The 25,643-nt window shown below is 45.3% G+C and overlaps 1 protein-coding gene across 4 annotated transcripts in view; it reads left to right on the top strand.

Moving 5' to 3' along the window:
* LOC124016054 (endonuclease V-like) overlaps nt 1-25,643 on the top strand; it is a 59,262-nt gene that overhangs the window by 22,667 nt on the left and 10,952 nt on the right. The window contains exons 6-8 of one of the 4 annotated variants that reach the window (XM_046331576.1): nt 1,543-1,611; nt 1,757-1,885; nt 11,415-11,489. In XM_046331576.1, coding sequence (XP_046187532.1) covers nt 1,543-1,611; nt 1,757-1,885; nt 11,415-11,474 — 258 coding nt within the window. In that variant the 3' untranslated portion in view covers nt 11,475-11,489. Of the gene's footprint in view, nt 1-1,542; nt 1,612-1,756; nt 1,886-6,876; nt 7,212-11,414; nt 11,520-25,643 lie in introns of those variants that run through there. The other 3 variants (XM_046331575.1, XM_046331578.1, XM_046331577.1) reach the window with 3 other exon arrangements.

Below are 25,643 nucleotides of genomic sequence, written 5' to 3'. Positions count from 1 at the left end.
GTGTGTACATATGTGTGTGTCATGCGTCACTGCAACAGTGGTTCTATTGTGCGCATTGCCAGGGAGTGACTCACTGAGGCCTGTTGAATGAGATGAGCTCGATGGATGGGAGCAAAATTCCATTCACATGGCAGCTGCTGCCCCTGCCTGCTGCTCTGTGGATGAAATTCCTGTCTCTGTCTCTCTTTTTCACTTCTCTTTCTATGGCTCCACTCTATTTCCCAGGTCTCTCTCTCGCTCCTTTCACTCCTTCTCTCTCTCCTCTCTGCAACTGCCGTCTCTCAATATCCCATCATCATTTTTCCCTCTTCCAGTTCTCTCCCAGACCCCTTCACACACTCTTTCTCCCCCTCTCTCCTCCTCTTCCTCTCTGGCACTGAGTCAAACCACTGTGATATTGATGGTTGGCCTGTCTCATGTCCTACTGCACAGTGTGGCTGACTCAGACAGACACACTGCTCTCCCAGATACCACCAGATGGGCCCTGGGTCCTACCTGGCCCCTCACCTGGCGTATCCTCCTGTCCTGTATTATAATTAGTTATAGTGAAATGGATAAAACATCAAAGCCTTCGTTAGTTTAAAGCCAAGCCCTCATCTCCAATGAGACACCTGTTACAGCATCAGACTTGGCATCGGGGATGAGGATGGTTCGTTTTGATCTGAATGTATCTCAAGCTGATTGCAGGATCTGAGAGCCTCTCTCAAATAAACACTGCTTCATCCAATATGTGAAATATCCGATTTTTTACTTTCAAGTTTAAGGTCGAGTAAAGACGGGATTATGTGGTTTTTCACATACCGATGACTCACACCATTCTATGCACTTCAAATTAGATTTACACTACATGACCAAAAGTATGTGGACATCTGCTTGTCAAATATCTCATTCCAAAATCAAGGGCATTAATATGGAGTTGGTCCCCCTTTGCTGCTATAACAGCCTCTATAACTATAACACGCTTCAGCGTGTAAAGGTGTGTGAACTTGTGTGGCCTACCACTTCACGGCTGAGCCGTTGTTGCTCCTAGACGTGTCCACTTCAAAATAACAGCTCTTTCAGTTGACCGGGGCAGCTCTAGCAGGGCAGAAATATGACTAACTGACTTTTTTTATGACAGTGCCATGTTAAAAGTCAGTGAACTCTTCAGTAATACCATTCTACCATTTGGAGGTTGCACGGCCGTGTGCTCGATTTTATACACCTGTCAGCAACGGGTGTGGCTGAAATAGGCAAATTCACTAATATGAAGGGGTGTCTACATACTTTTGTAAATATAATACATTACCAGGGAGGAAACAGGACAGCTACTAGCATGTTGCCTTGTGAGAAAGACAGGAACATGGCTGTGAAGAACATGTCAGGGTCTCATCCTTCCCTCGAAGAAAAGAGAGACGAGGAGATGGAAGAGAGAAATACTTTGATATTGCAAGAAAAATAAACACGACCACAGACAGAGAGAAAGTCAGACTCGGACGGACAGACGAACAGACTGACAGTAGTAGTGTGCATAAATGATGGTCTGACTCCACTCCTCCTCAGATTGCCTCATTGCAGAAGGGAGGAGAGAGCTTCCCTCTGACTAGCGACTCAGGAAAAGTGCTGGGGAAGGTAAGACTCACGCGCACGTTCACTGCATCGCACACAAACGCGTAATCAGTAGTTCTAAACATACGGTCTCTCCACTCCTCTGTCTGTCTATCTGTTTCTCCTCTCTCTCTCTCTCTCCATCCTTTTTCGTCCTCTTTCTTTCTAGGCCCTGCGTAGTTCTGACAGCAGTACCAAACCAGTGTATGTTTCAGTGGGCCACAAGATCAGCCTGGACACGGCCCTGCGCCTCACACACTCATGCTGCCGCTACCGTGTTCCAGAGCCTATCAGACAGGTACACACACACACACACACAGTCAAACATAGAGTCAAACACATACACATATTCCCACACGCATACGAAAAGAGCCATTCAGTCACCAGATCAGAAGTCAGTCTGATCAATGAAAGCCAACTGAGAAAAACCCTGTCAAATGGCTGGGAGGAACAGAGCAAATCAAAATGGCTTGCTGGACACGGGACACCATGTCAAGTTAACCTGTCTGCTAATGCTTCTCTCAGAGAGGGATAGAGGCCGCACTTTCCACAAATCCTGTTGTAGCATGGGCAGCGCCATTAAAACGCCAAAAAGAGAGTGGGCAGGCTGTCTTTCTAACTTGATGCTCATCTCCACCTGCAGTCTGTTAGTGTTATTCTGCATTCCTGCCACTAGACTGTGCTGTTCCCTTAGAGATATGTGTGGTAGCATAACTCATCTGCATTACACACTGGGCTGCTGTCAAAACCAGCCCTGCACTGCACCCAGTGCTCTCACACACACACATGCACAGAAACACGCTCGCTCACTCACTCACTCACTTTCTCTCTCGCTTTCTCATTCTCTCTTTCTCACTCTCTACCCCCTCTCTGTCTCTGTGTCTTTTTCTCCACTGCAGTTAGCACACGCACACACACACACACACACACACACACACACACACACACACACACACACACACACACACACACACACACACACACACACACACACACACACACACACACACACACACACACACACACACACACACACCTCTATTCTCAGTATATTGCCAGGAGAGCTGCATCAGTAGTGTAGTCTTGGCTAATTCATCTCCTCCTGTGTGTGTGTTCATTTCATCAGTGAGTGTGCTAATGTGGTTAGTGGGTGCTGGGGGTTCGTCCAATAACATTGGACCTGGACATCGCTGAGAGCAAGGGGACTGGTAGAGAGATCACCGCTCTGTTCTTTCTCTCTTCATATCTCTCTCTCTCCCTCTCTTCCACTCTCTCCCTCATCTCTCATTCACCACTTTATTTGGTTCACCTCACTTATCTGTCTCTTTCTCTCTCTCCATCTATCTCCTCTCTCTCTCTACACTTCTCTCTCTCTCTACACCTCACTCTCTCTCCAGACGGTCGTCAACGTTGACCCTTGACAAGCCATATTGCTGCCAGCCAGCACTCAACCACGTACACACACACACACACACACACACACAAACACACACTGATGATAGCACAGAGCCAGCAGCGACAGGTTGCCAAGTTTTCTCGTGCTGTGGAAACAACAATATGCTCCTGCTCCTCAGCGTTTAATTGCGGTTTGCTGTTGGGACGCAAACACAGGAACAGGTGGCGGAGGTTTGCCAAATAAGGGCACAGGCATCGTTTATGCATTCAGGAAGAGGGACAAATTGGAGCGTGTACGTTAATGAGGTGTTTTAGGCCAACGGAAGTAGGGATTTGGGTTGACAGGTTGGGTTAAGAACCTGGGTATGTAGACCGTTCATGTGAGATGGGTTGGGGATCATACTGTAGCAAAATCATTTGAACTAGGTTGCAGTGGGCACCTGTTCAGAATGTAAACTTAAACCCCTAGCCTCTTTTTCCATCCTTCTTCTCCTATCTTTTCCTGTCCTTTCCACTTCCCTTCTTTCATCTTCTCCCCTCTTTTCATTCCTCTCCTCTATTCTCCTGCCTTCCTCTCTTCCCTCTCCTCCTCCCCTCCTCACTGTACCTGTTTAACCCGAGAGAAAGAAAATCCCTCAGTCTGTCTGATCTCTACAGTTAAAAGAGCGAGAGCTTGAGATGAAAGAGAAAGACGACGTCGCGGCTGGAGTCTGCAGTGAGGAGTTGATGGTGCAGAGGGCTGAAGGCAGAGTCAAGGCACTGCAGCAGAGTCTGTATGCACAGTGCGTTGAGTGCGGAGGAACGCGCGCTTTTACACGAACGTGATGAGGCTCTCCATCTCACCCACTCGCGCTCATGTACACTTTTAAACTCGCATAGACTCCCTCTACAAATACACTCGTTCATATCAGTATTATGCGCAGTCACTTGCTCATACACTCAGTCACTCACACATATTCTTCTCAGTCGCTGAGGAAGCCTGAGACAGCGTAGCCCATTGAGGACATTCAACCTTTTCCACGAGTAAACACTCTTAGAGCCCTGAGAGGAAGATTGACAAGTGTGAGTCAATGACACACACACACACACACACACACACACACACACACACACACACACACACACACACACACACACACACACACACACACACACACACACACACACACACACACACACACACTCCCCTCTTCCTAGCCTTTCTTAATGAGGCCACAAACAAAGCTAATGGACAGTAGCAGTCCTTTTACCTAATGATGAGGGAGGCCAGGCAGGCCTCCGCTCCATTCACACACTCCCAGTGGACCCTGTGTGTGTGTGTCGGCCTTGTGTGTGTGTGTATCTACGTCCACGTCTGCTTGGCTGGTAATGATCTCCGGACAGCAGAAATCCATACTGACAGGAAGACGTGATGTTGTTCATGGACAACAAGGAACCAATGCTAGAGCCATAACACCAGTCTACTCTACTACTTTGGTCTTTTTCCTTTAGGGAGGAAGGACTAGGAGGGCTCACCAGTGAAGTTGATTACTGCAGCTCATGAACAGCACCAGTCTTGTGGTACTGACCATTGCCAATCAGTTAGGGCTAGTAGTAGTAATCAATTCAATTTGGTAAAGCTTTATTGTACCCAAAGGGGTGAATTGTTGACCAGACAAAGCACAATGATGTTAGTGTCACACAAAGTCCTGCAGACAGGGTAACAACTTTAAAAGTCCTGCAGACAGGGTAACAACTTTAAAAGTCCTGCAGACAGGGTAACAACTTTAAAAGTCCTGCAGACAGGGTAACAACTTTAAAAGTCCTGCAGACAGGGTAACAACTTTAAAAGTCCTGCAGACAGGGTAACAACTTTAAAAGTCCTGCAGACAGGGTAACAACTTTAAAAGTCCTGCAGACAGGGTAACAACTTTAAAAGTCCTGCAGACAGGGTAACAACTTTAAAAGTCCTGCAGACAGGGTAACAACTTTAAAAGTCCTGCAGACAGGGTAACAACTTTAAAAGTCCTGCAGACAGGGTAACAACTTTAAAAGTCCTGCAGACAGGGTAACAACTTTAAAAGTCCTGCAGACAGGGTAACAACTTTAAAAGTCCTGCAGACAGGGTAACAACTTTAAAAGTCCTGCAGACAGGGTAACAACTTTAAAAGTCCTGCAGACAGGGTAACAACTTTAAAAGTCCTGCAGACAGGGTAACAACTTTAAAAGTCCTGCAGACAGGGTAACAACTTTAAAAGGATAGACTGGTGAAAAACGCCTAAAACAAACCAATCCTTGCTTCTCTAGTGAAATAGTCGTTCTATTCGAAAGGCAATATTTTTTTATGTAAATCCTGCCTCTGCAGGATAAATGTCATGATTCTGGTAGGAGTCCACAACTACAGTTGGAGCACCGCTCTAGGTGGCCATTCTAGTTCTACCATAACTTCATGCCTACAGTTGAAATCGGAAGATTACATACACTTAGGTTGGAGTCATTAAAACTTGTTTTTCAACAACTCCACAAATTTCTTGTTTACACTAAGTTGAGTGCCTTTAAACAGCTTGGAAAATATTAATAATTTTGTCATGGCTTTAGAAGCTTCTGATAAGATAATTGTTATCATTTGAGTCAATTGGAGGTGTACCTGTGGATGTATTTCAATGCCTACCCTCAAACTCAGTGCCTTTTTGCTTGACATCATGGGAAAATCAAAAGAAATCAGCCAAGACCTCAAAATATTTTTTGTAGACCTCCACAAGTCTAGTTCATCCTTGGGAGCAATTTCCAAACACCTGAAGGTACCACGTTCATCTGTACAAACCAATAGTACGCAAGTATAACACTATGGGACACTATGCAAATCAATCCCAGAACAACAGCAAAGGACCTTTTGAAGATGCTGGAGGAAACAGGTACAAAAGTATCTATATCCACAGTAAAACGAGTCCTATATCGACATAACCTGAAAGGTCGCTCAGCAAGGAAGAAGCCACTGTTCCAAAACCACCATTTAAAAAAAGCCAGACTACAGTTTGCAACTGCACATGGGGACAAAGATCGTACTTTTTGGAGAAATGTTCTCTGGTCTGATGAAACAAAAATAGAACTGTTTGGTCGTAATGACCATTGTTATGTTTGGAGGAAAAGGGGGGGGGACTTGCAAGCCGAAGAACACCCTCCCAGCCGTGAAGCACAGGGGTGGCAGCATCATGTTGTGGGGGTGCTTTGCTGCAGGAGGAACTAGTGCACTTCACAAAATAGAGGACATCATGAGGTAGGAGAATTATGTGGATATATTGAAGCAACATCTCAAGACATCAGTCAGGAAGTTAAAGCTTGGTCGCAAATCGGTCTTCCAAATGGACAATGACCCCAATTATAATTCCAAAGTTGTGGCAAAATTGCTTAAGGACAACAAAGTCAATGTATTGGAGTGGCCATCACAAATCCCTGACCTCAATCCTATAGAAAATTTGTGGGCAGAACTGAAAAAGCGTGTACGAGCAAGGAGGCCTACAAACCTGACTCAGCTCTGTCAGGAGGGATGGGCCAAAATTCACGCAACTTATTGTGGGAAGCTTGTAGAAGGCTACCTGAAACATTTGACCCAAGCTAAGCAATGTAAAGGCAATGCTACCAAATACTAATTGAGTGTATGTAAACTTCTGACCCACTGGGAATGTGATGAAAGAAATAAAAGCTGAAATAAATCACCCTCTCTGCTATTATTCTGACATTTCACATTTTTTAAATAAAGTGGTGATCCTAACTGTCCTAAAACGAAGGCATTTTTACTAGGATTAAATGTCAGGAATTGTGAAAAACTGAATTTAAATGTATTTGGCTAAGGTGTATCAACTGTATATCTGCTCTGCTCATCACACCTGCCCTGTAACATTGTGTTTCCCGCAGCCCTGAGAGCCCTGAGCAAAGATACTCATCCATTCCTCTGCTCTACATCTGAATCAACAGGAAATGCTAAAGCACTGCTGCTCCCCAGCTGGTTGCCATAACAAATGGATTTTCAATGTGAGCGATTCTTGGAGGTAGCGTTAGCGGTGGGCCGTGGTGGGTCTTTGTAGACAGAGGTAGGGATGCTGATGGTAGTTTTGTGTGCCGGTGTCCCCGCTGAGACTCTGGCTTCTGTGTTTGTTTAAAGGAAAGGCTTTAATCTGTGTTGTGTGTTTTGTGGGCGTCTCTCTATTCCTGCCGCAGCAGCTACACACACAGACTGCTTACAGAAACTCATGCCTATTGTGCATCTCTCACTCCCTTTGTTAATGTTTTGTGTGTGTGTGTGTGTGTGGGGGGGTGCATGCCTGTCACATTTCTCAGCATCTGTCTGTCTCTCTCCATTTCTCTTTCTCTCCCCCCTCCAATCTCTCGCTGTCCTTTCCTCACTCTCTCCCACCCCCCATCTCTCCCCTATCCTCTCCTTTGAATAATTCAACCCCACAGAGCTTTGTGTTTCTGTCTGTTGACACATTAACAACACCGACCCACCCAAAACAAACCCAAACACATTCAGGCTACTGCAGGCCTGGATTCAAACCCATATACATTGTTTACTGGAGACCTGAGTTCAAACCCAAACACATGCAGTACTGCAGACATGGGTTCGAACCCAAATACATTCAGTCTACTGGAGTCCTGGGTTCAATCCCAAACACATTCAATCTATTGCAAACCTGTGTTCAAACCCAAATACATTCAGTCTACTGGAGACCTGGGTTCAATCCCAAACACATTCAATCTATTGCAAACCTGTGTTCAAATCCAAATACATTCAGTCTAATGGAGACCTGGGTTCAAACCCAAACACATGCAGTACTGCAGACATGGGTTCAAACCCAAATGCATTCAGTCTACTGGAGACCTGGGTTCAATCCCAAACACATTCAATCTACTGCAAACCTGTGTTCAAACCCAAATACATTCAGTCTAAATACGGAACGGTTCGGTATTTTATCTAACGGGTGGCATCCCTAAGTCTAAATATTCTTTTTACATCGCACAACCTTCAATGTTATGTCATAATTACGTAAAATTCTGGGAAATTAGTTCGCAATGAGCCAGGCTGCCCAAAATTGTTGCATATACCCTGACTCTGCGTGCAATGTACTCAAGAGAAGTGACACAATTTCACCTGGTTATTATTGCCTGCTAACCTGGATTTCTTTTAGCTAAATATGCAGGTTTAAAAATATATACTTCTGTGTATTGATTTTAAGAAAGGCATTGGTGTTTATGGTTAGGTACAGTCGTCCAACGATTGTGCTTTTTTCGCAAATGCGCTTTTGTTAAATCATCCCCCAGCGTTGCATCGATTATATGCAACGCAGGACACGCTAGATAAACTAGTACTAAACCCCACCTCTTTAAGGAATACCTAGGATAGGATAAGTAATCCCTCTCACCCCCCCCCTTTAAGATTTAGATGCACTATTGTAAAGTGACTGTTCCACTGGATGTCATAAGGTGAATGCACCAATTTGTAAGTCGCTCTGGATAAGAGCGTCTGCTAAATGACTTAAATGTAAATGTAAATGTAGTAATATCATCAACCATGTGTAGTTATAACTAGTGATTTATGATTGATTGATTGTTTTTTATAAGATAAGTTTAATGCTAGCTAGCAACTTACCTTGGCTTCTACAGCATTCGTGTAACAGGCAGTCTCCTTGTGGAGTGCAACGAGAGAGAGGCAGGTGGTTATAGCGCAAATTCGGCGCCCAAAAATACAGATTTCCGATTGTTATGAAAACTTGAAATCGGCCCTAATTAATCGGCCAAACCCAAACACATGCAGACCTGGGTTCAAACCCAAACACATTCAGTCTACTGCAGACCTGGGTTCAAACACTATTTGAAATCTATCAAATACTTTGAGCGTTTGTTTGAAGCCTTCCTGGAGTGTCAGATGGGCGGGAATTATTTTCTTGGACTATTCTATTGGTCCATTGAGCCAGGCAAACTCAATCAAGCCCAGTTTTGAAATGATTTCAAATAGTATTTGAATCCAGGTCTTGTATCCAGTGCATTTGATCTCCTCTCCTCTATGGAAACAAATGACAACACACATTGCAGGAGAGAGGCTAGACACTAACTATGAGAAATTACATCAGCAGAATCATCACACTAACTTCTGTCCTCTTCCTGCTGTGTTATCATGGATGGGGATTGAGTGCGACAAATGCATCTCACTTAAGGTGGTTAGTGTGCTTAGTGCACGCCATGTGTTCTACTGTAGCGGGTGATCAGGGTATATGGTAAGATTTCTTGACAAAGGCTCGGAGATGTGACTCAAAATGTTGACTATTTATTTGGGTGCATCATGCCCAAGTGCACTGTGTGTCCAGCTACTGTCTTACAAAGATTTGAACTAGCCTACACTCCGCATAACTTGCATTTTATCTCTGAGCAAATATCACCAGTTATTAATATTTTGTTATATGTGTGAAATATTGCAGAAATAGTTCATATTCATCATATTGCAGAAAAATAATTTCACTCTGCAAGTATGCTTTCTTCCCGTCGGTGGAGGTGATACTACTGCAACATTAAACGGTGCTGCTCGTTGAAGCCCTCAGGTTTTCTAAATGTTAATCTATTTCTGTTTGACATTTTCAGCTTGAACCAGAAACCCAGTCCAGCTGGAGGAGTAAAGAAAGGGAGAGGGTTGTAGGGAGAGAGATGAAGAGAGGGATAGTGTAGCCAGACAAACTGCTGTAGGGCTGCAGGGGGGAGAGAAAAAGCCGTGCCTCAGGCCAGTGGAACGAGGCCAGGGCACAGAGTTAGAGAAAGAGTGTGAGTGTGTGCGTGCCGCGTGTGTGTGCGTGTCGCATGTGCGTGTGTGTGCGTAAACATGTTTGCATGCATGTGAGTGCGTGAAGGCATGCGTATGTACATGTTTGTGTGAAATGGCGCCAATGCCCCCTGCCAAGTGCCACAGCTAAGCTGTGACGGCCCAGTTGTCCACCTGTGCACCCACACCCTGCCAGTCCTGTTCCCAGTAAAAGAGCTCCATGGGTGACAACGGGAGACTGGTGGACAAAGCTTCAATCAGACCCCTTCATTTCTGTTGGCACTACCTTTTCTAGCCTTCTACCTCTCCTTCTGTTAACCACACGCCAATGCATCACCCACTCTCTCTCTCTCTCTCTCTCTCTCTCTCTCTCTCTCTCTGTCTCTCGCTGTCTCTCTCTCTTCTTTTCTTTTGCTCCCTCCTTTCTCTCCCACTCCCATCCAAAGCAATGACAAATCAGCCGAGTGTTGTCTCTTGTGCTTCGGTGAGTGCTATGGGAAGTTGTGATAATGAGTAAGTTGGAACCCACCTGTTATTTCTGCTTGCTCCGCGCCACGCCGACAGCTACTGGAGCAGACTCATGTATCTAAGTTTAACACGGGTCTTTTATGGTGTTTTTGTGATGTGAAGTTTTTAAGGGTATTTTAAGATCTGCTGGAGTGCGTGTTCTCCAGGGTTGTGAAGTGTTTTGTGTGTGTGCGCACAGTGTCTGTCTATGTGCCAGCGTGTGTTTACACATGTTTTCCTACGGGTGCTGGGTAATTCAGGGACTTCAGCTGCAAATGGAGTGACTCACGTCCTTGCTGATTGATAGACAGAGAAGAAGAATCCCCAGTGGAATTCACACTCTGACTGTTCTCATTAAAGTAACTGACACTAGGGCTTTACCATGGCCACACAGTCATTACCAAACACATTCTAAACCCCCTTTCATTCCAAATCCTCATATCTACCTTATACCATCCATGACTTACAGCTAAGGCACAAACGCACACAAACGCACACATACGCATAGAAACACATATACACACACGCATAGAAACACATATACACACACGCATAGAAACACATACACACACGCATAGAAAAACATACACACACACATAGAAAAACATACACACACACATACGCATAGAAACACATACACACACACATACGCATAGAAACACATACGCATAGAAACACATACGCATAGAAACACACACACACATACACTTACAGCACAACCACACACGCACAAACAAATCTCATACACACACAATTCACAACTCTTACTGAGTCACGTAGCAAGAACATAGGCAGGTTAGAAATCAAATAAACAGTTCTAGATTAGTTTTAAACAATTTGATGGATGGATGAATGGTTGGCATTGTCATGTCGAGATGAAGCAAGTCTTTGTGATGGGTTCTTGTTGTTTTTTTGTTTCAGGCTGCTTTTATCCAATCCTATGCGGGGGAGGACAGGGGATCCTAAGTTGAGAAGTGTAGTGTCATAACTCAAACATTCACGGAGATCTTGCATTGTCAGTGAGATATTGCAGAATACGTAGGTGTGCAGTTTTATGACAGTGGGAAGACAAGAGGCCTAGTTGGTGGTGTTGACGGCAGCAGACGTTAACCCCTCTGCTATCTTTTTGGCTTTGCAGGCGGACATGCGCTCCAGAGAGTACCTCCGTGTCCACTTCCCAACTGCTGCAGACACCTGAGCATAGAGGAGATTGGTAGGTGTGTCAGCAGACAGACACACAGAGGTAAAGCACTCATTGCAGGCATTTGCTGTGGCTTACAAATACTAACACTTGTGCTGTCCCCACTACTGTGGAGGGAGATAAAGCACTGTCCCATTTCAAACAGATATATTGCTGGAATTGATGTGACTCTCTCTCTTCGCTCTCTCTTTCTCTCTCACTCTCTTCCCCCCTCTCTCTCTCTCTCTCTCTCTCTCTCTCTCTCTCTCTCTCTCTCTCTCTCTCTCTCTCTCTCTCTCCTGTCTTTCTCTCTCTGTCTCTCGCTCTCTGTCTCTCTCTGCACTCTGGATCTGTGCCTGGCTGCCAGCCCAGTACTGAGCCCTTAATGTCCTTACAGAGGGTATTCCACTTACTAGTGTGATCCCAGGACAGCCTCTCTGCAGGGGGGGGGTGGGAGGTGAGCCAGTGGAACCACCTGGGGTTGAGCAACGAAGGAGGGAGGAATGAAGGTAGGGAAGAAAAAGGGGTGTGAGGCAGTGGCTGTTTGTGCCATTCAAGATTAGGGAGAGGATGTTGGTGCACAGGTTGGAGAGACAAATTTGAGTAATTAATGCAGCAGACAATGACTAATTTAATACCACCGTGCACACTCTTGCCTGCATCTACCTGATAAGGGGTGTAATCATTAGTCCAAACAGTTTGCAACTTAAACAATAGTTTCTTTTGGACAAATGTAGGTAGGTCCCTCCCCACTTCATTCCATTTGCGTTCGTTTAAGAAACATTTTGCAACAGAATCGGCGGAATAAATACACCCTGATCACCCCCACACACACTTTACTTTCATAGCAGCCACATACAGCATCATCACTTTGCTCATTGTATAATTCCTTCTCACATCTACTGTACACACTCTCCTTCTCTCACCTTTTCACTTCGCTTGTTGACTTCAGTGCACAATACAACAGCTGTTTGTGACCAGGCGCTAAAAAACCTCTTCAAGCCAAACCTTCATACCGCTAACCAATAGACAGCCTACATCATTGTCACCATATTAATGTTATAGTTAACAAACTAGACCTAACGTGTTAATCAACTCACAAACCAATCCATGTGTACAATCATGTTGTACAGTGTGACCATGTGGTGCAAGGACAACAACCTCTCCCTCAACGTGATCAAGACAAAGGAGATGATTGTGGACTACAGGAAAAAGAGGACCGAGCACGCCCCCATTCTCATCAACGGGGCTGTAGTGGAGCAGGTTGAGAGCTTCAAGTTCCTTGGCGTCCAAATCAACAACAAACTAACATGGTCCAAGCACACCAAGACAGTCGTGAAGAGGGCACGACAAAGTCTATTCCCCTCAGAAGACTGAAAAGATTTGGTATGGGTCCTCAGATCCTCAATAGATTTTACAGCTGTACCATCGAGAGCATCCTGACGGGTTGCATCACTGCCTGGTATGGCAACTGCTCGGCCTCCAACCGCAAGGCACTACAGAGGGTAGTGCGTACGGCCCAGTACATCACCAGGGCCAAGCTTCCTGCCATCCAGAACCTCTATACCAGGCGGTGTCAGAGGAAGGCCCTAAAAACCGTCAGACTCCAGCCACCCTAGTCATAGACTGTTTTCTCTGCTACCGCACGGCAAGCGGTACCGGAGCGCCAAGTCTAGGTCCAAGAGGCTTCTTAACAGCTTCTACCCCCAAGCCATAGGACTCCTGAAGTGCTAATCAAATGGCTACCCAGACTATTTGTAAGGCGCATATGACAAATACAATTTGATTTGATGTACAGCAAGTGGTTTAGCAGTTACACCGGTGAACCCCGGTGGCAATAAATCATCAAAACCGGAAGCTTACCTTGACTTTCGAAGAGTTGCATTGTTGGATAGCCTTAGCCAACTAGCTAACACAAATAGCATTCCACTGTTTGAGTCAGGATGTTGACTAGGCTAAATTAGCTAAGTAAAAGGTAAACTAAGAAGAAAAACTGTAACTATGGTCTTTCTCTCTCTTTGAGTCAACTACTCACCCCATTTTATGCACTGCAGTAGTTTATGCTTTCAGTACTAGATTCATTCTCTGATCCTTTGATTGGATGGAGAAGATCTATGTTAGTACTGCAAGAGCTCTGATAGGTTGGAGGACATCCTCCAGAAGTTGTCATTATTACTGTGCAAGCCTATGGAATGGGTTGAGAACCATGAGCCTCCTAGGTTTTGTATTGAAGTCAGTGTACCCAGCGGAGGATGGAAACTAGCTGTCCTCCGACTATGGTTCTAACATACAGAGTGCTGTTGAGGCTACTGTAGACCTTCATTGCATAACAGTATATTTTAATCAGTGATGTGAATATATTTAGTATAGTTTTATCTAAAACTTATTTTTTTTATGTATGAAATTCACTGAGGAGGATGATCCTCCTCCTCAGTGAGGAGCCACTGGTGTGTGGTGAGAGGGAGGGAGAGGGGGAAAAATAAGGACAGAAGGTTAGGCAGCCTTAGATCCAAAGATCATCCTCTCAAACAACAGTCAGTGCCCCATCATCCCCTCCTTTTAGTGAGTCATCAAAGCTCCAGCGCTTCAAGAGTCATATGAGGATGCAAAGGATGTTCGCATACCCAGTTACAGTACCGTACGTACGTGCGTGAGCACACGCATACAGATGCACATAGAGATGTGCACATCGAGAGGACATTTGCACACTCTTGCTTACTCTCACACGCATACATACACACACACACAGAGATGCATATGCATCCACTGCACGGACCCATTTGAAATGCAGCCCATGTTCCGGCATTCCAAAGTTATCCCCGTTTGAACTCCCCCAGGACAGGAGCGATGCTCTCTCTCACCCATCGTCCTCTTTTGATCATTCTCTCAACAAAGGGGGAAAGTGACAGGAAGGTTTTTGCCGAGTGAGCAAGGCTGCCCCTCTCAATCTCCAGGCTTTTAACTCCCTTATCTCCCTTCCCCTTTAAAACCTCCCCTCACTCCCTTCCACTTAAAAAGCTCTGTGGATGAGCTATGCAGGGCAGATATTCTGGCGATGCTGGTTCTGGTACTGTTCTAATGAGAGCTGGAGTGTGCTCTCAACCCCTCTAACTGTACAGTATGCTACTGTCGCGGACATGGTGGGTAACGGGAAAATGTGGAGGATGGTGCGTCATGAATCAGTAGTGGTTTCTAGTAGTGGCCATATGGCTAGGGTTTCTGTCTTCCTGTTACATTATTCGTCAGTGCATGCATGAGGTGGCCTCTGTCTTGTTAAGTTTATCCCATGCCATTTCTCTACAAATGGGGGGGGTAATCTTACTCTGCAAGTGCCAGTATATGTGCTGGCTTTTAAATACTTGGTACGATTGCCTAACCCCGCACAGTAGTCTTATAGAGTTTAGTCAAAGGATCATTGTGCTCGATTTATCTCAATAGGATCTCCAGTTTTGGATAAAAGATCATTAAAGAAAATCGAAAATGGATACTTTTACGATTGCATTCCACTGCTCTACAGGTTTCTTCTAGTGGTTAGGCAGAGAATCGTTGTGCTCCCTTCTCATAACCAGTCTCCCTTGAAGTCCACAGTCTCTATCTCAATGGAATCCCATTACAGAAAATGGATATCTCTAGTGCTCCTCTGTTAGATACCCAGAGCCTATCATCCCCTGGACCACTGGGTAGAGCTGGAGTACCCATTCCTCTGTTAGCCTCTGGACTGTGAGCCCACCTGTTGTCTCTTACAACCCCCTCATAGCCCCCTGCAGGGCACAGGGAATGAGCACCTCTCTCACTGACTCATGCTGGAGGGAGAGAAAACTTGGCAGGAAAGCAATAGGAACCTGACAGAGAAAGTGGACGGGATGAAAGATGGATCAGCAGGGGAGGAGATGAAGGGATCTGAAGGGAGGAGAGGAACGACAGGAGTGGAGACGGGGATGAGGAGGCTGAGGAGCGAGGGAGAAATGGAGGACAGGAATTAATGCAGATTGAGAAGAGCTCTTGTAGTGGTTTGAGGTGTGTGTGTGTGTGTGTGTGTGTGTGTGTGTGTGTGTGTGTGTGTGTGTGTGTGTGTGTGTGTGTGTGTGTGTGTGTGTGTGTGTGTGTGTGTGTGTGTGTGTGTGTGTGTGTGTGTGTGTGTGTGTGTGTGTGTGTGTGTGTGTGCATTCATACCTGAGTTTAGCTTTTTCATCTATTTAAACTTTTACGAACAAGGACCGTGAGTATTTTCTAATCATGTGACCATCCGAGGCGAAGAACACCTTTCTCTTGTATTTATCCTCATTGATCACCACGGTAACGTTACAGCTAGTCCCTCACAGACCTGTACAGCTCTTCCCTCCCAGGACTGATGGATGCTGCCCAATGCTGTGATTTCTTAACCAATCATTTTCTATCCTCCTCCATTACCCCACCCACCCCTCAATCCTGACCAATAACTGGGGACGCCAGGTTAAAATAAATTAAATGAATAGGAGTTGAAGTTTTCAATTAGGTTCATGCTGATATACACACTGATGCCCTTTCCCACTGCTCTCCAAAATGTTGTGGAGATGAATAGACTCGGCAGGGAGGAGGACAACTAATTAATAAGAAAACTTCTTGGTGAAAGTAGGGATTCTTTTGGATTATTTAAAGGCCTGTGATTGTGATTTTCCTGTGTTTTATATATATTTCCACACTTTGAGGTTGGAATAACACTGAAATTGTGAAAATTATGATCATGCCCTTATAGTGTAAGAGCTGTTTCAAAAGATCGGCAGAAATGTTTGCCTGTTTTGGTGGGATGGAGTGTTGGCCTGCCATGGTGACATCACCAGGTGGTAAACTTGTTAATAGACCAATAAGAAAGTTAATAAGAAAGAGTTCCAAATCTCTCTGCCAATAACAGCTAATTTTCAGTTTCCCACTCAGACCACTCCCAGACAGTTCTAACAATATTTTTGCTTGAGAAATTGCTTTTTGCTAAGAAGCTATTAAAAAAAAAAAAATTTTTTTATTGTTATCTAGAAAATGATTCTATATTGAGATATAAACTGCTGCATTGGACCTTTAATGATTAAACACCAGCATAATGGTATATAGGCTGACTTTGAATGTCCCCAGGGATTCAGATGCACAAATAAAATATTGTTCAGTGACAACAAACCTTTTAATTAGACAAGAAAAGTGTGTGCGTGTTTATGCGTGTGTGTGCAAGTGTAGCGGACTTGAGTCAGGCATGGTCATGTGATGGGTAGCCCTGCCTTCGACTTCAAAATCAGTGTCAGCCAGCAGGCCAAAAGGAAAAGTCCAAAGGTCAAGACATTAGCTTCTCCCGTGGGAGAACAGGGTTCAAATCCTGACAGTATCACAAATGTTATTGTGCTTGTTTGATAAGGGCAAAAGGTGAGTGTTCCTTTTGATGTTGAAGCTGAAGACATGATGAGGGAGTTTGATCTCAGAATAGGAATACCCTGAAGGATACTCTCATCCTCTCTCTCTCATCCTCTCTCTCATCCTTCTTTTGTTTATCCTGAATCTCTGTGTCTTTTTATCTTACCTGCTGTCCTCACTTACATTTCTCTAATATCTCCTCTTTCTTTCTCTTGCCTTTAACTCCTCATCCCCCCTACCCTTCTCTTTCCCACCCCTCCCTCTCTCTGAGGCCCAGTGAGTATAGACTAGAGTAGCACAGTGTGCCAGAGGCAGCAGCAGGCATCTGGGCCTTTTCTGGCAGACAGAGAGAGAGTTGGCAGGATACCCGGCGCCTGCCTCCACGCCGCTCTTCCCCCAACACGCACTGGGACTGCGCAATCAAAGACACAAAAAGAGAGAGATGGGGAGGGAGGGAGAGTTGTCCATCTTTCCAACTATCCATCTCTTGCCTTTTTCTACTGCTACTCTGTCATCCATTTCCATCCGTATAGACAGAGGCGAAACACAGTGAATAAAAAGAGAGGGAGGGAGGGAGATGAGCATTTTGTACCGCAACCTGGAGAGGCGGGGAATCAGGGATGAGGGATGGATGGGGGGTGTAAGGGGAGAGAAGCCGATGCCAGGCAAATCAGCGGGAGGAGACCCCCCAATCTAGTATCTACCTGTCTGTTTGATGCGGCAGAGTGGATCCTCAATCGTTTCATCAAGCTTGGCCTCAGGAATGAAAAACCCTGTCATCCCTTCTTTTCCCTTCCTCCTCCTTCTTTCCCCCAGAACACCACCGCACTGCGCGAACCTCAATCGTTGATAAATCGTTGCCACCTGCCTCCTTTCTCACAACCCGTCCCACGATAACCAGAACAATCGCTGAGCCCCCAGGAATGAGAGATGGATAGAGAGAGAGCGGAGAAATGTAAGAGAAGAGGAGTGGCAGGTAGTCTAGCAGTTAAAGAGCGTTGGGCCAGTAACCGAAGGACACTGGTTTGAATCCCTGAGCCAACTAGGTGACAAATCTGCCTGTGTGCCCTTGAGCAAGGCACTTAAACCTAATTGCTCCTGTAAGTCGACTCGGTATAAGAGCGTCTGCTAAATGACTAAAATGTAAATGTAAGGCGTGGAACAGTAAGGAGAGAAAACGTGTTTTTGAACAGATGGGAAGGGGAACTGAGGGAATCGGTGTGTGCAAAGGAAGTAAAGAAGTGAGAGAAATAAAAGAAAAGACTAAATGTTGTTGCACTCCTCTGAATTGTTGACAATAGCTGATTTTGTATCAGTTCAAGGTCAACACACTCTCACACACACACACATCAAAACACAGAAAGCCACTGGCACTGAGCATGAAAAAGTTTACTCAGCAAGTGTAAAATAATCGTGACACCCCACAGCTTGTGTGTTCACTCTTCACACTAAAAGTTATCAAGGACTCCAACAGATGTTTTGCCTGTTTCCGGCTAGCTGGTGCGCCAACACAACTCAATGCAGCCCAATAGGCATCTGCTTGAATTTGTTTTTTTTTTTAAAAAAATAACTTGTTTAAATCTCACAAATGATTTTCCCAGTTTGGGGTTGCTTTTCTTCATGTTGAGAATTAGTGAATGTCCATTGTGGCATGGCTGGTGTAGAGGTAATGCCACGGTCTCCTGCACACAAGTCTACGGTGTCGGCATGCGTTTCAATTCAGCCTATTGTCCTTTAACACGACCTCCCTCTGTCTTTCCCCACTGTTATCCTCTCCAATGATGTACAGTGCCTTGCAATAGTATTAATCCCCTTGGTGTTCTTCCTATTTTGTTGCATTGCAACCTGTAATTTAAATAGATTTTATTTGAATTTCATGTAATGGACAAACACTAAATATTCAAAGTTATTTTTTTTTACTGAAAAGTGGTGCGTGCATATGTATTCACCCACTTTACTATGAAGCCCCTAAATTAGATCTGGTGCCATCAATTACCTTCAGAAGTCACATAATTAGATTGCACACAGATGGATTTTATTTAACTAAGTGTCACATGATCTCAGTATATACACACATGTTCTGAAAGGCCCCAGAGTCTGCAGCACCACTAAGCAAGGGGCACCACCAAGCAACCTGCACCATGAAGACCAAGGAGCTCTCCAAACAGGTCATGGACAAAGTTGTGGAGAAGTACAGATTAAGGTTGAGTTATAAAAAAATCATGAAACTGAAAGAAAAATTTAATTAAATCAATATGGCACCACAACAAACCTGCCAAGAGAGGGCCGCTCACCAAAACTCACAGACCAGGCAAGGAGGGCATTAATTATAGAGGCAACAAAGAGACCAAAGATAACCCCGAAGGAGCAGCAAAGCTCCACAGCGAAGATTGGGGTATCTGTCCTTAGGACCACTTAAAGCCATACACTTCACAGAGCTGGGCTTTACAGAAGAGTGGCCTGAAAAAAGCCATTGCTTAAAGAAAAAAATAAGCAAACACATTTGGTGTTCGCCAAAAGGCATGTGGGAGACTCCCTAAATGTATGAAAGAAGGTACTCTGGTCAGATGAGACTAAAATTAATTTTTTGGGCCATCAAGGAAAATGCTATGTCTGGCTCAAGCCCAACACCTCTCATCACCCCGAGAATACCATCCCCGCAGTGAAGCATGGTGGTGGCAGCATCTTGCTGTGGGGATGTTTTTCATCGGCAGGGACTGGAAAACTGGTTAGAATTGAAGGAATGATGGATGGTGCTAAATACAGGGAAATTCTTAAGGGAAACCTGTTTCAGTCTTCCAGAGATTTGAGACTGGGATGGAGGTTCACCTTCCAGCAGGACGATGACCCTAAGCCTACTGCTAAAGCAACCCTCGAGTGGTTTAAGATGAAACATTTAAATGTCTTGGAATGGCCTAGTCAAAGCCCAGACCTCAATCCAATTGAGAAACTGTGGTATAACTTAAAGATTGCTGTACAACAGCAGAACCCTCCAACTTGAAGGAGCTGGAGCAGTTTTGCCTTGAAGAATGGGCAAAAATCCCAGTGGCTAGATGTGCCAATCTTATAGAGACATACCCCAAGAGACTTGCTGCTATATTTGCTGCAAAAGGTGGGGGTGGGTTATGCACGCTCAAGTTTATAGTTATGCACGCTCAAGTTTTCTGTTTTTGTCTTATTTCTTGTTTTGCATCATTTGTTTAAATCAAATGACACAACCCCCCCCCAAAAAAAAATATATATTTTAATTCCAGGTTGTAAGGCAACAAAATTGGAAAAATGCCAAGGGGGTGAATACTTTTGCAAGCCACTGCTGTACCTTTTAGGAGTTGACCTTTCCTTCTGGTTCTGTCCATTCCAGAGGAGAGAGGAAGAGGCACCTTGGGTCAGAAGCCAGAGAAGGTCAGCCATAGTTTAGAGTTGGCAAAAGTTCCTGTAGGTTTTCACCCAAAAGGAGAAAATCAAGATTCCAGAAGTTCTAACAGAATTTTATACGCAGCTGTTTGCAGCTGAACTTTCATGCCCTACTGTTCATCTAAAATAAAACAACAGTCAACAGTTCTGATCAGCAGTCCAGAGAGCTGTTATTGATAGATGCCTTGGCAGAGATGAGCTGACACAGGTGAACATCTGAGATGGATGGCCTTATTTGTCTTTTAAGAAAACCGACTTTACCTCCTCCCTTGACTTTACTCTCTGCCTCTGTTCGGGTGCGAAGTGCCAACGCCTGCCTCTGCCTCCCCTGCCTCTCCTTCCACTGCGAGCACAAATACCCATACCTTGCTCTAAAATGGAAAATCAATGGTGCTTCTATGGGCAAATCAATACAGACCGATCTGTTGCAATAAGGACGAATAAGCCTTGAGATGGGAGAGGAGATGCATCATGGGATGCGTTTTTAGATTTTACATTAGGCTGAGAGGAACTGACTGTGAGGTCCAGTCATTCCTTTTGATTTCAGTCACTTAGTCTCTTCAGTAAGCTACAGTGCAGGTTTAGTTACTGTATTGGCTCAGCTTGTTCTACCATTAGTGATTATGCTACCATACGGTATGCCTCAGTGTTAGCGATGATGCTACCAAACAGTATTGCTCAGTGTTAGTGATTATGTTACCATGAGTGTGCCTCAGTGTTAGCGAGTATGCTACCATGCAGTGTGCCTCAGTGTTAGAGATTATACTATTATACAGTGTGCCTCATTGTTAGTAATTTTGCTACCATACAGTGAGCCTCTGTGTTAGCGATGATGCTATCATACAGTGTGCCTCAGTGTTAGCGATGATGCTACCATGCAGTGTGCCTCAGTGTTAGCGATGATGCTACTACCGTACAGTGGGCCTCAGTGTTAGCGATTATGCTACCATACAGTATGATTCCGAATTAGCTGTGTTGTCTTTTCTTCTTTATTGATGAACCCTCGTTTGATATATTCTACTCCATAAAGACACAACAAAACCACGTTCCAAAACAAATTGCAGCTCATCCTTTTCCTGTCTATCGCCAACTCCTACGGGTGCCTGTGTCGCTCCGAATATCGGCACACGTTCCATTAGCATCTCTCGGGCCTTCCTTCCATCGTCGCAGTTTACACTTTCAGAAATCCAATCCGTTTTGTTTGCTGATTTGGGGATTAGAGAGATTTAAATGCTGAGTTGTATCTACTAACTAGCCGTTGAGGATATGTAGCAATTTAGGGTAGTGAGCTCTGAGCTACCAGTAGTGACTGCCCGTCTTCATTGCCCTCAGTATTTACTGGCAGAGTGTGTGCTGTACGCGTGTGTGCCTGCGTGCGAGAGAGTGTTTGTCCATGGATATGAATGATTGAGCCAGTTGTGTGTGTGTGTGTGTGTGTGTGTGTGTGTGTGTGTGTGTGTGTGTGTGTGTGTGTGTGTGTGTGTGTGTGTGTGTGTGTGTGTGTGTGTGTGTGTGTGTGTGTGTGTGTGTGTGTGTGTGTGTGTGTGTGTGTGTGTGTGTGTGTGTGTGTGTGTGTGCGGGGAGGCTGTTAATCAGACTTCCCTGACAACAGATGAATATGGATGTGCCTTGAGAGAGCATCAAATAGTCATTTACACCCTGGCGCTTTACAGTGCCTCGCCACAACCAACCACCAGAACATCACTCGCAGCTATTATCACACACAGAAACAGATACCCAAAGGTACGCACTGCACACACACGTTCGTAAATCCACTTGCATGCTTATGCATCCACCGGCTATACGCATCAACTGGCGTGCAACCCCACAGGAAATCACGAGTGCAGACAGTCAGTCATAAAAATCAACGCGATGATCTGCTCACTCTCCTGGTCTCACTCCCCTTGTATGGTGTTGAGTCAGAGGTGTTCGACACCATCCACTGAACTGATGCTGTGAAGAGACAGAGATATCAGTAGGTAGATGACCTCCTCACCCGTGCCCCGTGCCAAATGATGAGTTACAATCTACTATGATCACGTGTGTGTGCCTTTGCCTCTGTATTCGTGTGTGTGTGTTTTTGACTACACCTGCTTACACCAACACTATGATTCACGGTCCCGGTAACACTCTCTCCCTCCCTCCACCCCTCCTCCGCCCACTGTGAGCCCATCCCTCAGTCTGGCCCAATGGCCATGAGCCTCCATAGAAACACAACCACAATATCTCCTCCCAAACTCATTTACTACAAATAATGGTGGTGAATCTGTGAGCTAAATCATAGTGAATCAGATCTGTTTGGATAGACTGATAGGTTCATCTATGGGGTACCACTGGATGCCTCGTAATGTGTGCCCACAGACTCGCTTGTAATGTATTAGTGTGTGTATGTCAATGTGAATGTGTGTTGTGGCTAGCCATTGAAGTCTTTGAAGTCTGTGTTTAGTGCAGTGGGATTCATTGTATCTTTGGTTCTTTTTTCTCTCTACCTTTCTTTCTTCCCTCTCTCTCTCTCTCTCTCTCTCTTGCCCCCCCCTCTCTCTCTATCTCTCTCTTCCCCTCTCCTCTCTCTGTCTCTCTCTCTATCTCTCTCTCTCCCCTCTCTCTCTCTCTCTCTCTCTCTCTCTCTCCTCTCTCTCTCTCTCTCTCTCTCTCTCTCTCTCTCTCCCTCTCTCTCTCTCTCTCTCTCTCTCTCTTCCACTCTGTCACTCTTCCCCTCTCTATCATTTTATTACACTCTCCCGCTCTCCTGCTGCTGTAATGTAATATGATGCCCTCCGGGTCACAGAGCCCAGCACTTTCATGTCAGACAGGCCGCTTCAAACGGCCGCACTGAGCAGAGCTCTCCTTCTCTCTCTTTCCACATAGCTTTTCTTTATCTCTCTCTGCCCTTTTGTTCCTGCCCTCCTGCCTAGCTCTCTTTCACTCGTCTTTCTGTCCCTGCTGTCTTTCGCCTCCTTTCAATCCTTCTCACTATCTCTCTCTCTGTTTTTCCTCTCTCTCCTCCATGTCTCTGTTTTCCCTCTCTCTCCCCCTCTCTCTCTCTGTTTTTTTTTTTTCTCTCTCTCTCTCTCTCTCTCTCTCTCTGTTTTCCCTCTCTCTCGGTCTCGTACTCCGCTCACCTTGAACAACTTCATAAGCATCATTCTGAGTGAACAACGCTAAAGCTAAAAACTCAAACGCATCAAGCACTAGAGCTGAACACCTTAACTCCGCTTGTCCCTGTTCAGTGTTATGCATCTAGCATCTCCTCGCTACCCTTGCAACGATAAAAGGACATTAACACACACACACACACACACACACCCACGCTCTCACACACAGATTCACACACTCAGTGAGAGAGCGTGGTCCCACGGAGACAGCTGGAGGAGGGTGTGTGTGGCAGTACTGTAGTCCGGGGCCGGATGCAGAGAGCCCAGTTGTTCTTGTCACACCGCCACCTCTTCATCAATCATGTCACAGTTAGCGTCGCACAGCGTCAGACCATCCCAGGGCGCACACACACACATAATGATTATTATATACACACACACACACACAAATGTTACGCACACACACAGTATACACACAGAAGCGAAGCTGTAAACGGCACACCACCGTATTCACAACACCCGCACAAACACACATAATGATTATTATATACACACACACACACAGTACACACACAGTACACACACAGTATACACACAGAAGCGAAGCTGTAAACGGCACACCACCGTATTCACAACACCCGCACAAACACACCACTTCTAGCTATTTTGATGACACTTAGGTGTGCACCCCATTTCCCCTGAGCACTTATCATATTACAATGCGTATCTAGTTGTATGAATTATCATTTACCTTGGTCGTGATCAGTCCAGCTAGTTGTTATTGAGCTGAAGTGTTTATTACAGGGACAGCAGGAGAAATGAGGGCATAGCTTGTTCAATATTTTTACTGGGAAAACATGTACGGTGAAACTCCACTCAAAACATCATTATACAACTCCCTCAGCAAGGATACGGTCTGTGACCAAAACAAATTATGAAAGTGAAGTGAAATTGAGATCAACAGACGAAACTGGTTCCTTGTTGCATATTTTCAAAATCACTCCCCGTTTTGGTGTCTGGGACCTTAAGTGTCTCAGGTGTTTTGTATACAAGGCTTTGATTGGATTAAAATGAAAGGACCCAGGTGGTGATGCAATACCATCGGCAATGTTCAACAGTGTTGCATGGACACGTACCACCTTCTGCTCAGTCATCCAATCAGTCGCTGACTGTGTGAATGGGTGTGTCGTTTTGTGTGCGTTTGCGTGTACCTGCTTGTGTGTGTGTATGAGGACATATCCAGTATGTGCCATGGAAATAGAGATCTCTGGGCCATGGCCTTTCCCCCACTCTCTCCTCTTCCTCTTCCCACTCCTCCCCTGCACAAAGGCCAGCCATCATGTCGTGCATCACCGTATTCCCCCTCACCCCAGCAGGCCCCATACAACATGATTCATCCCCCAAAGAGGTGAGGTGTGACTGGGAGATTATTAATACTGAAGGGCAGAGCTCCCTAAGAGATGAACCGTCGCCCACCCTGACTGCCTGACTACCTGCAGAGGAAATGGGAAAATATTGCAAATGTTTATGGGGGATGTGCGTGCGTGTGTGTGTGGCGTCTCATATTTGTAATGCAGGATGCAGGGCTGGGCCAGCCTGCTGTATAGTCTGGTAATGTCTGGGCATGGATAAACAGCACCTCATTTACTGTGGTGAAAATGTGCTGACTCCAGCAGTATGATACGGTGTGTTTGTGTTGCGGTGTGTGTGTGTGTTTATGTGCAGGGGGATTGTGAGTGTGTCTTGGGGGGGGGGGCAGGAAGGAGGGAGGTTCATGTGTGAATTTATGTGCCCATGCACACATTTTTGAGTTGACAATCCATATGTGTGTGTGCTTATTTTGTCATTGACATAGTGCGAGTTTTAAGTGCAGCAAGTTGTAAACTCCCATCTGGCAGACGCGAGTGCACTTTAGGCAAATGTGTGTGTGCGCTGTTTGAGTCTGTACGTGTGTGTGTGTGTGTGTGTGTGTGTGTGTGTGTGTGTGTGTGTGTGTGTGTGTGTGTGTGTGTGTGTGTGTGTGTGTGTGTGTGTGTGTGTGTGTGTGTGTGTGTGTGTGTGTGTGTGTGTGTGTGTGTGTGTGACGACAGGGCCATCTCATTGTCTCCCTCTCTCCAGTGAGTTATTTGGCCCTGTGACACCTCCGCTCCAAATCAATAACTCCATCTCTGCCTGGTCATGTCTGCCATTGAACCGTGCGTTAAACTGACATTGAAAACTATATCAAAGGGTGCGTTTGACGCTTTCAATTCACTTTTGAAAATATTATTTTCTCCAATAGGCCTTTGAATGTAATTGCTGG

This window comes from Oncorhynchus gorbuscha, linkage group LG26 (assembly GCF_021184085.1).
Source record: "Oncorhynchus gorbuscha isolate QuinsamMale2020 ecotype Even-year linkage group LG26, OgorEven_v1.0, whole genome shotgun sequence".
Taxonomy (NCBI): Eukaryota; Metazoa; Chordata; class Actinopteri; order Salmoniformes; family Salmonidae; genus Oncorhynchus; species Oncorhynchus gorbuscha.
This window is presented reverse-complemented; position numbering and strand designations above follow the sequence as displayed.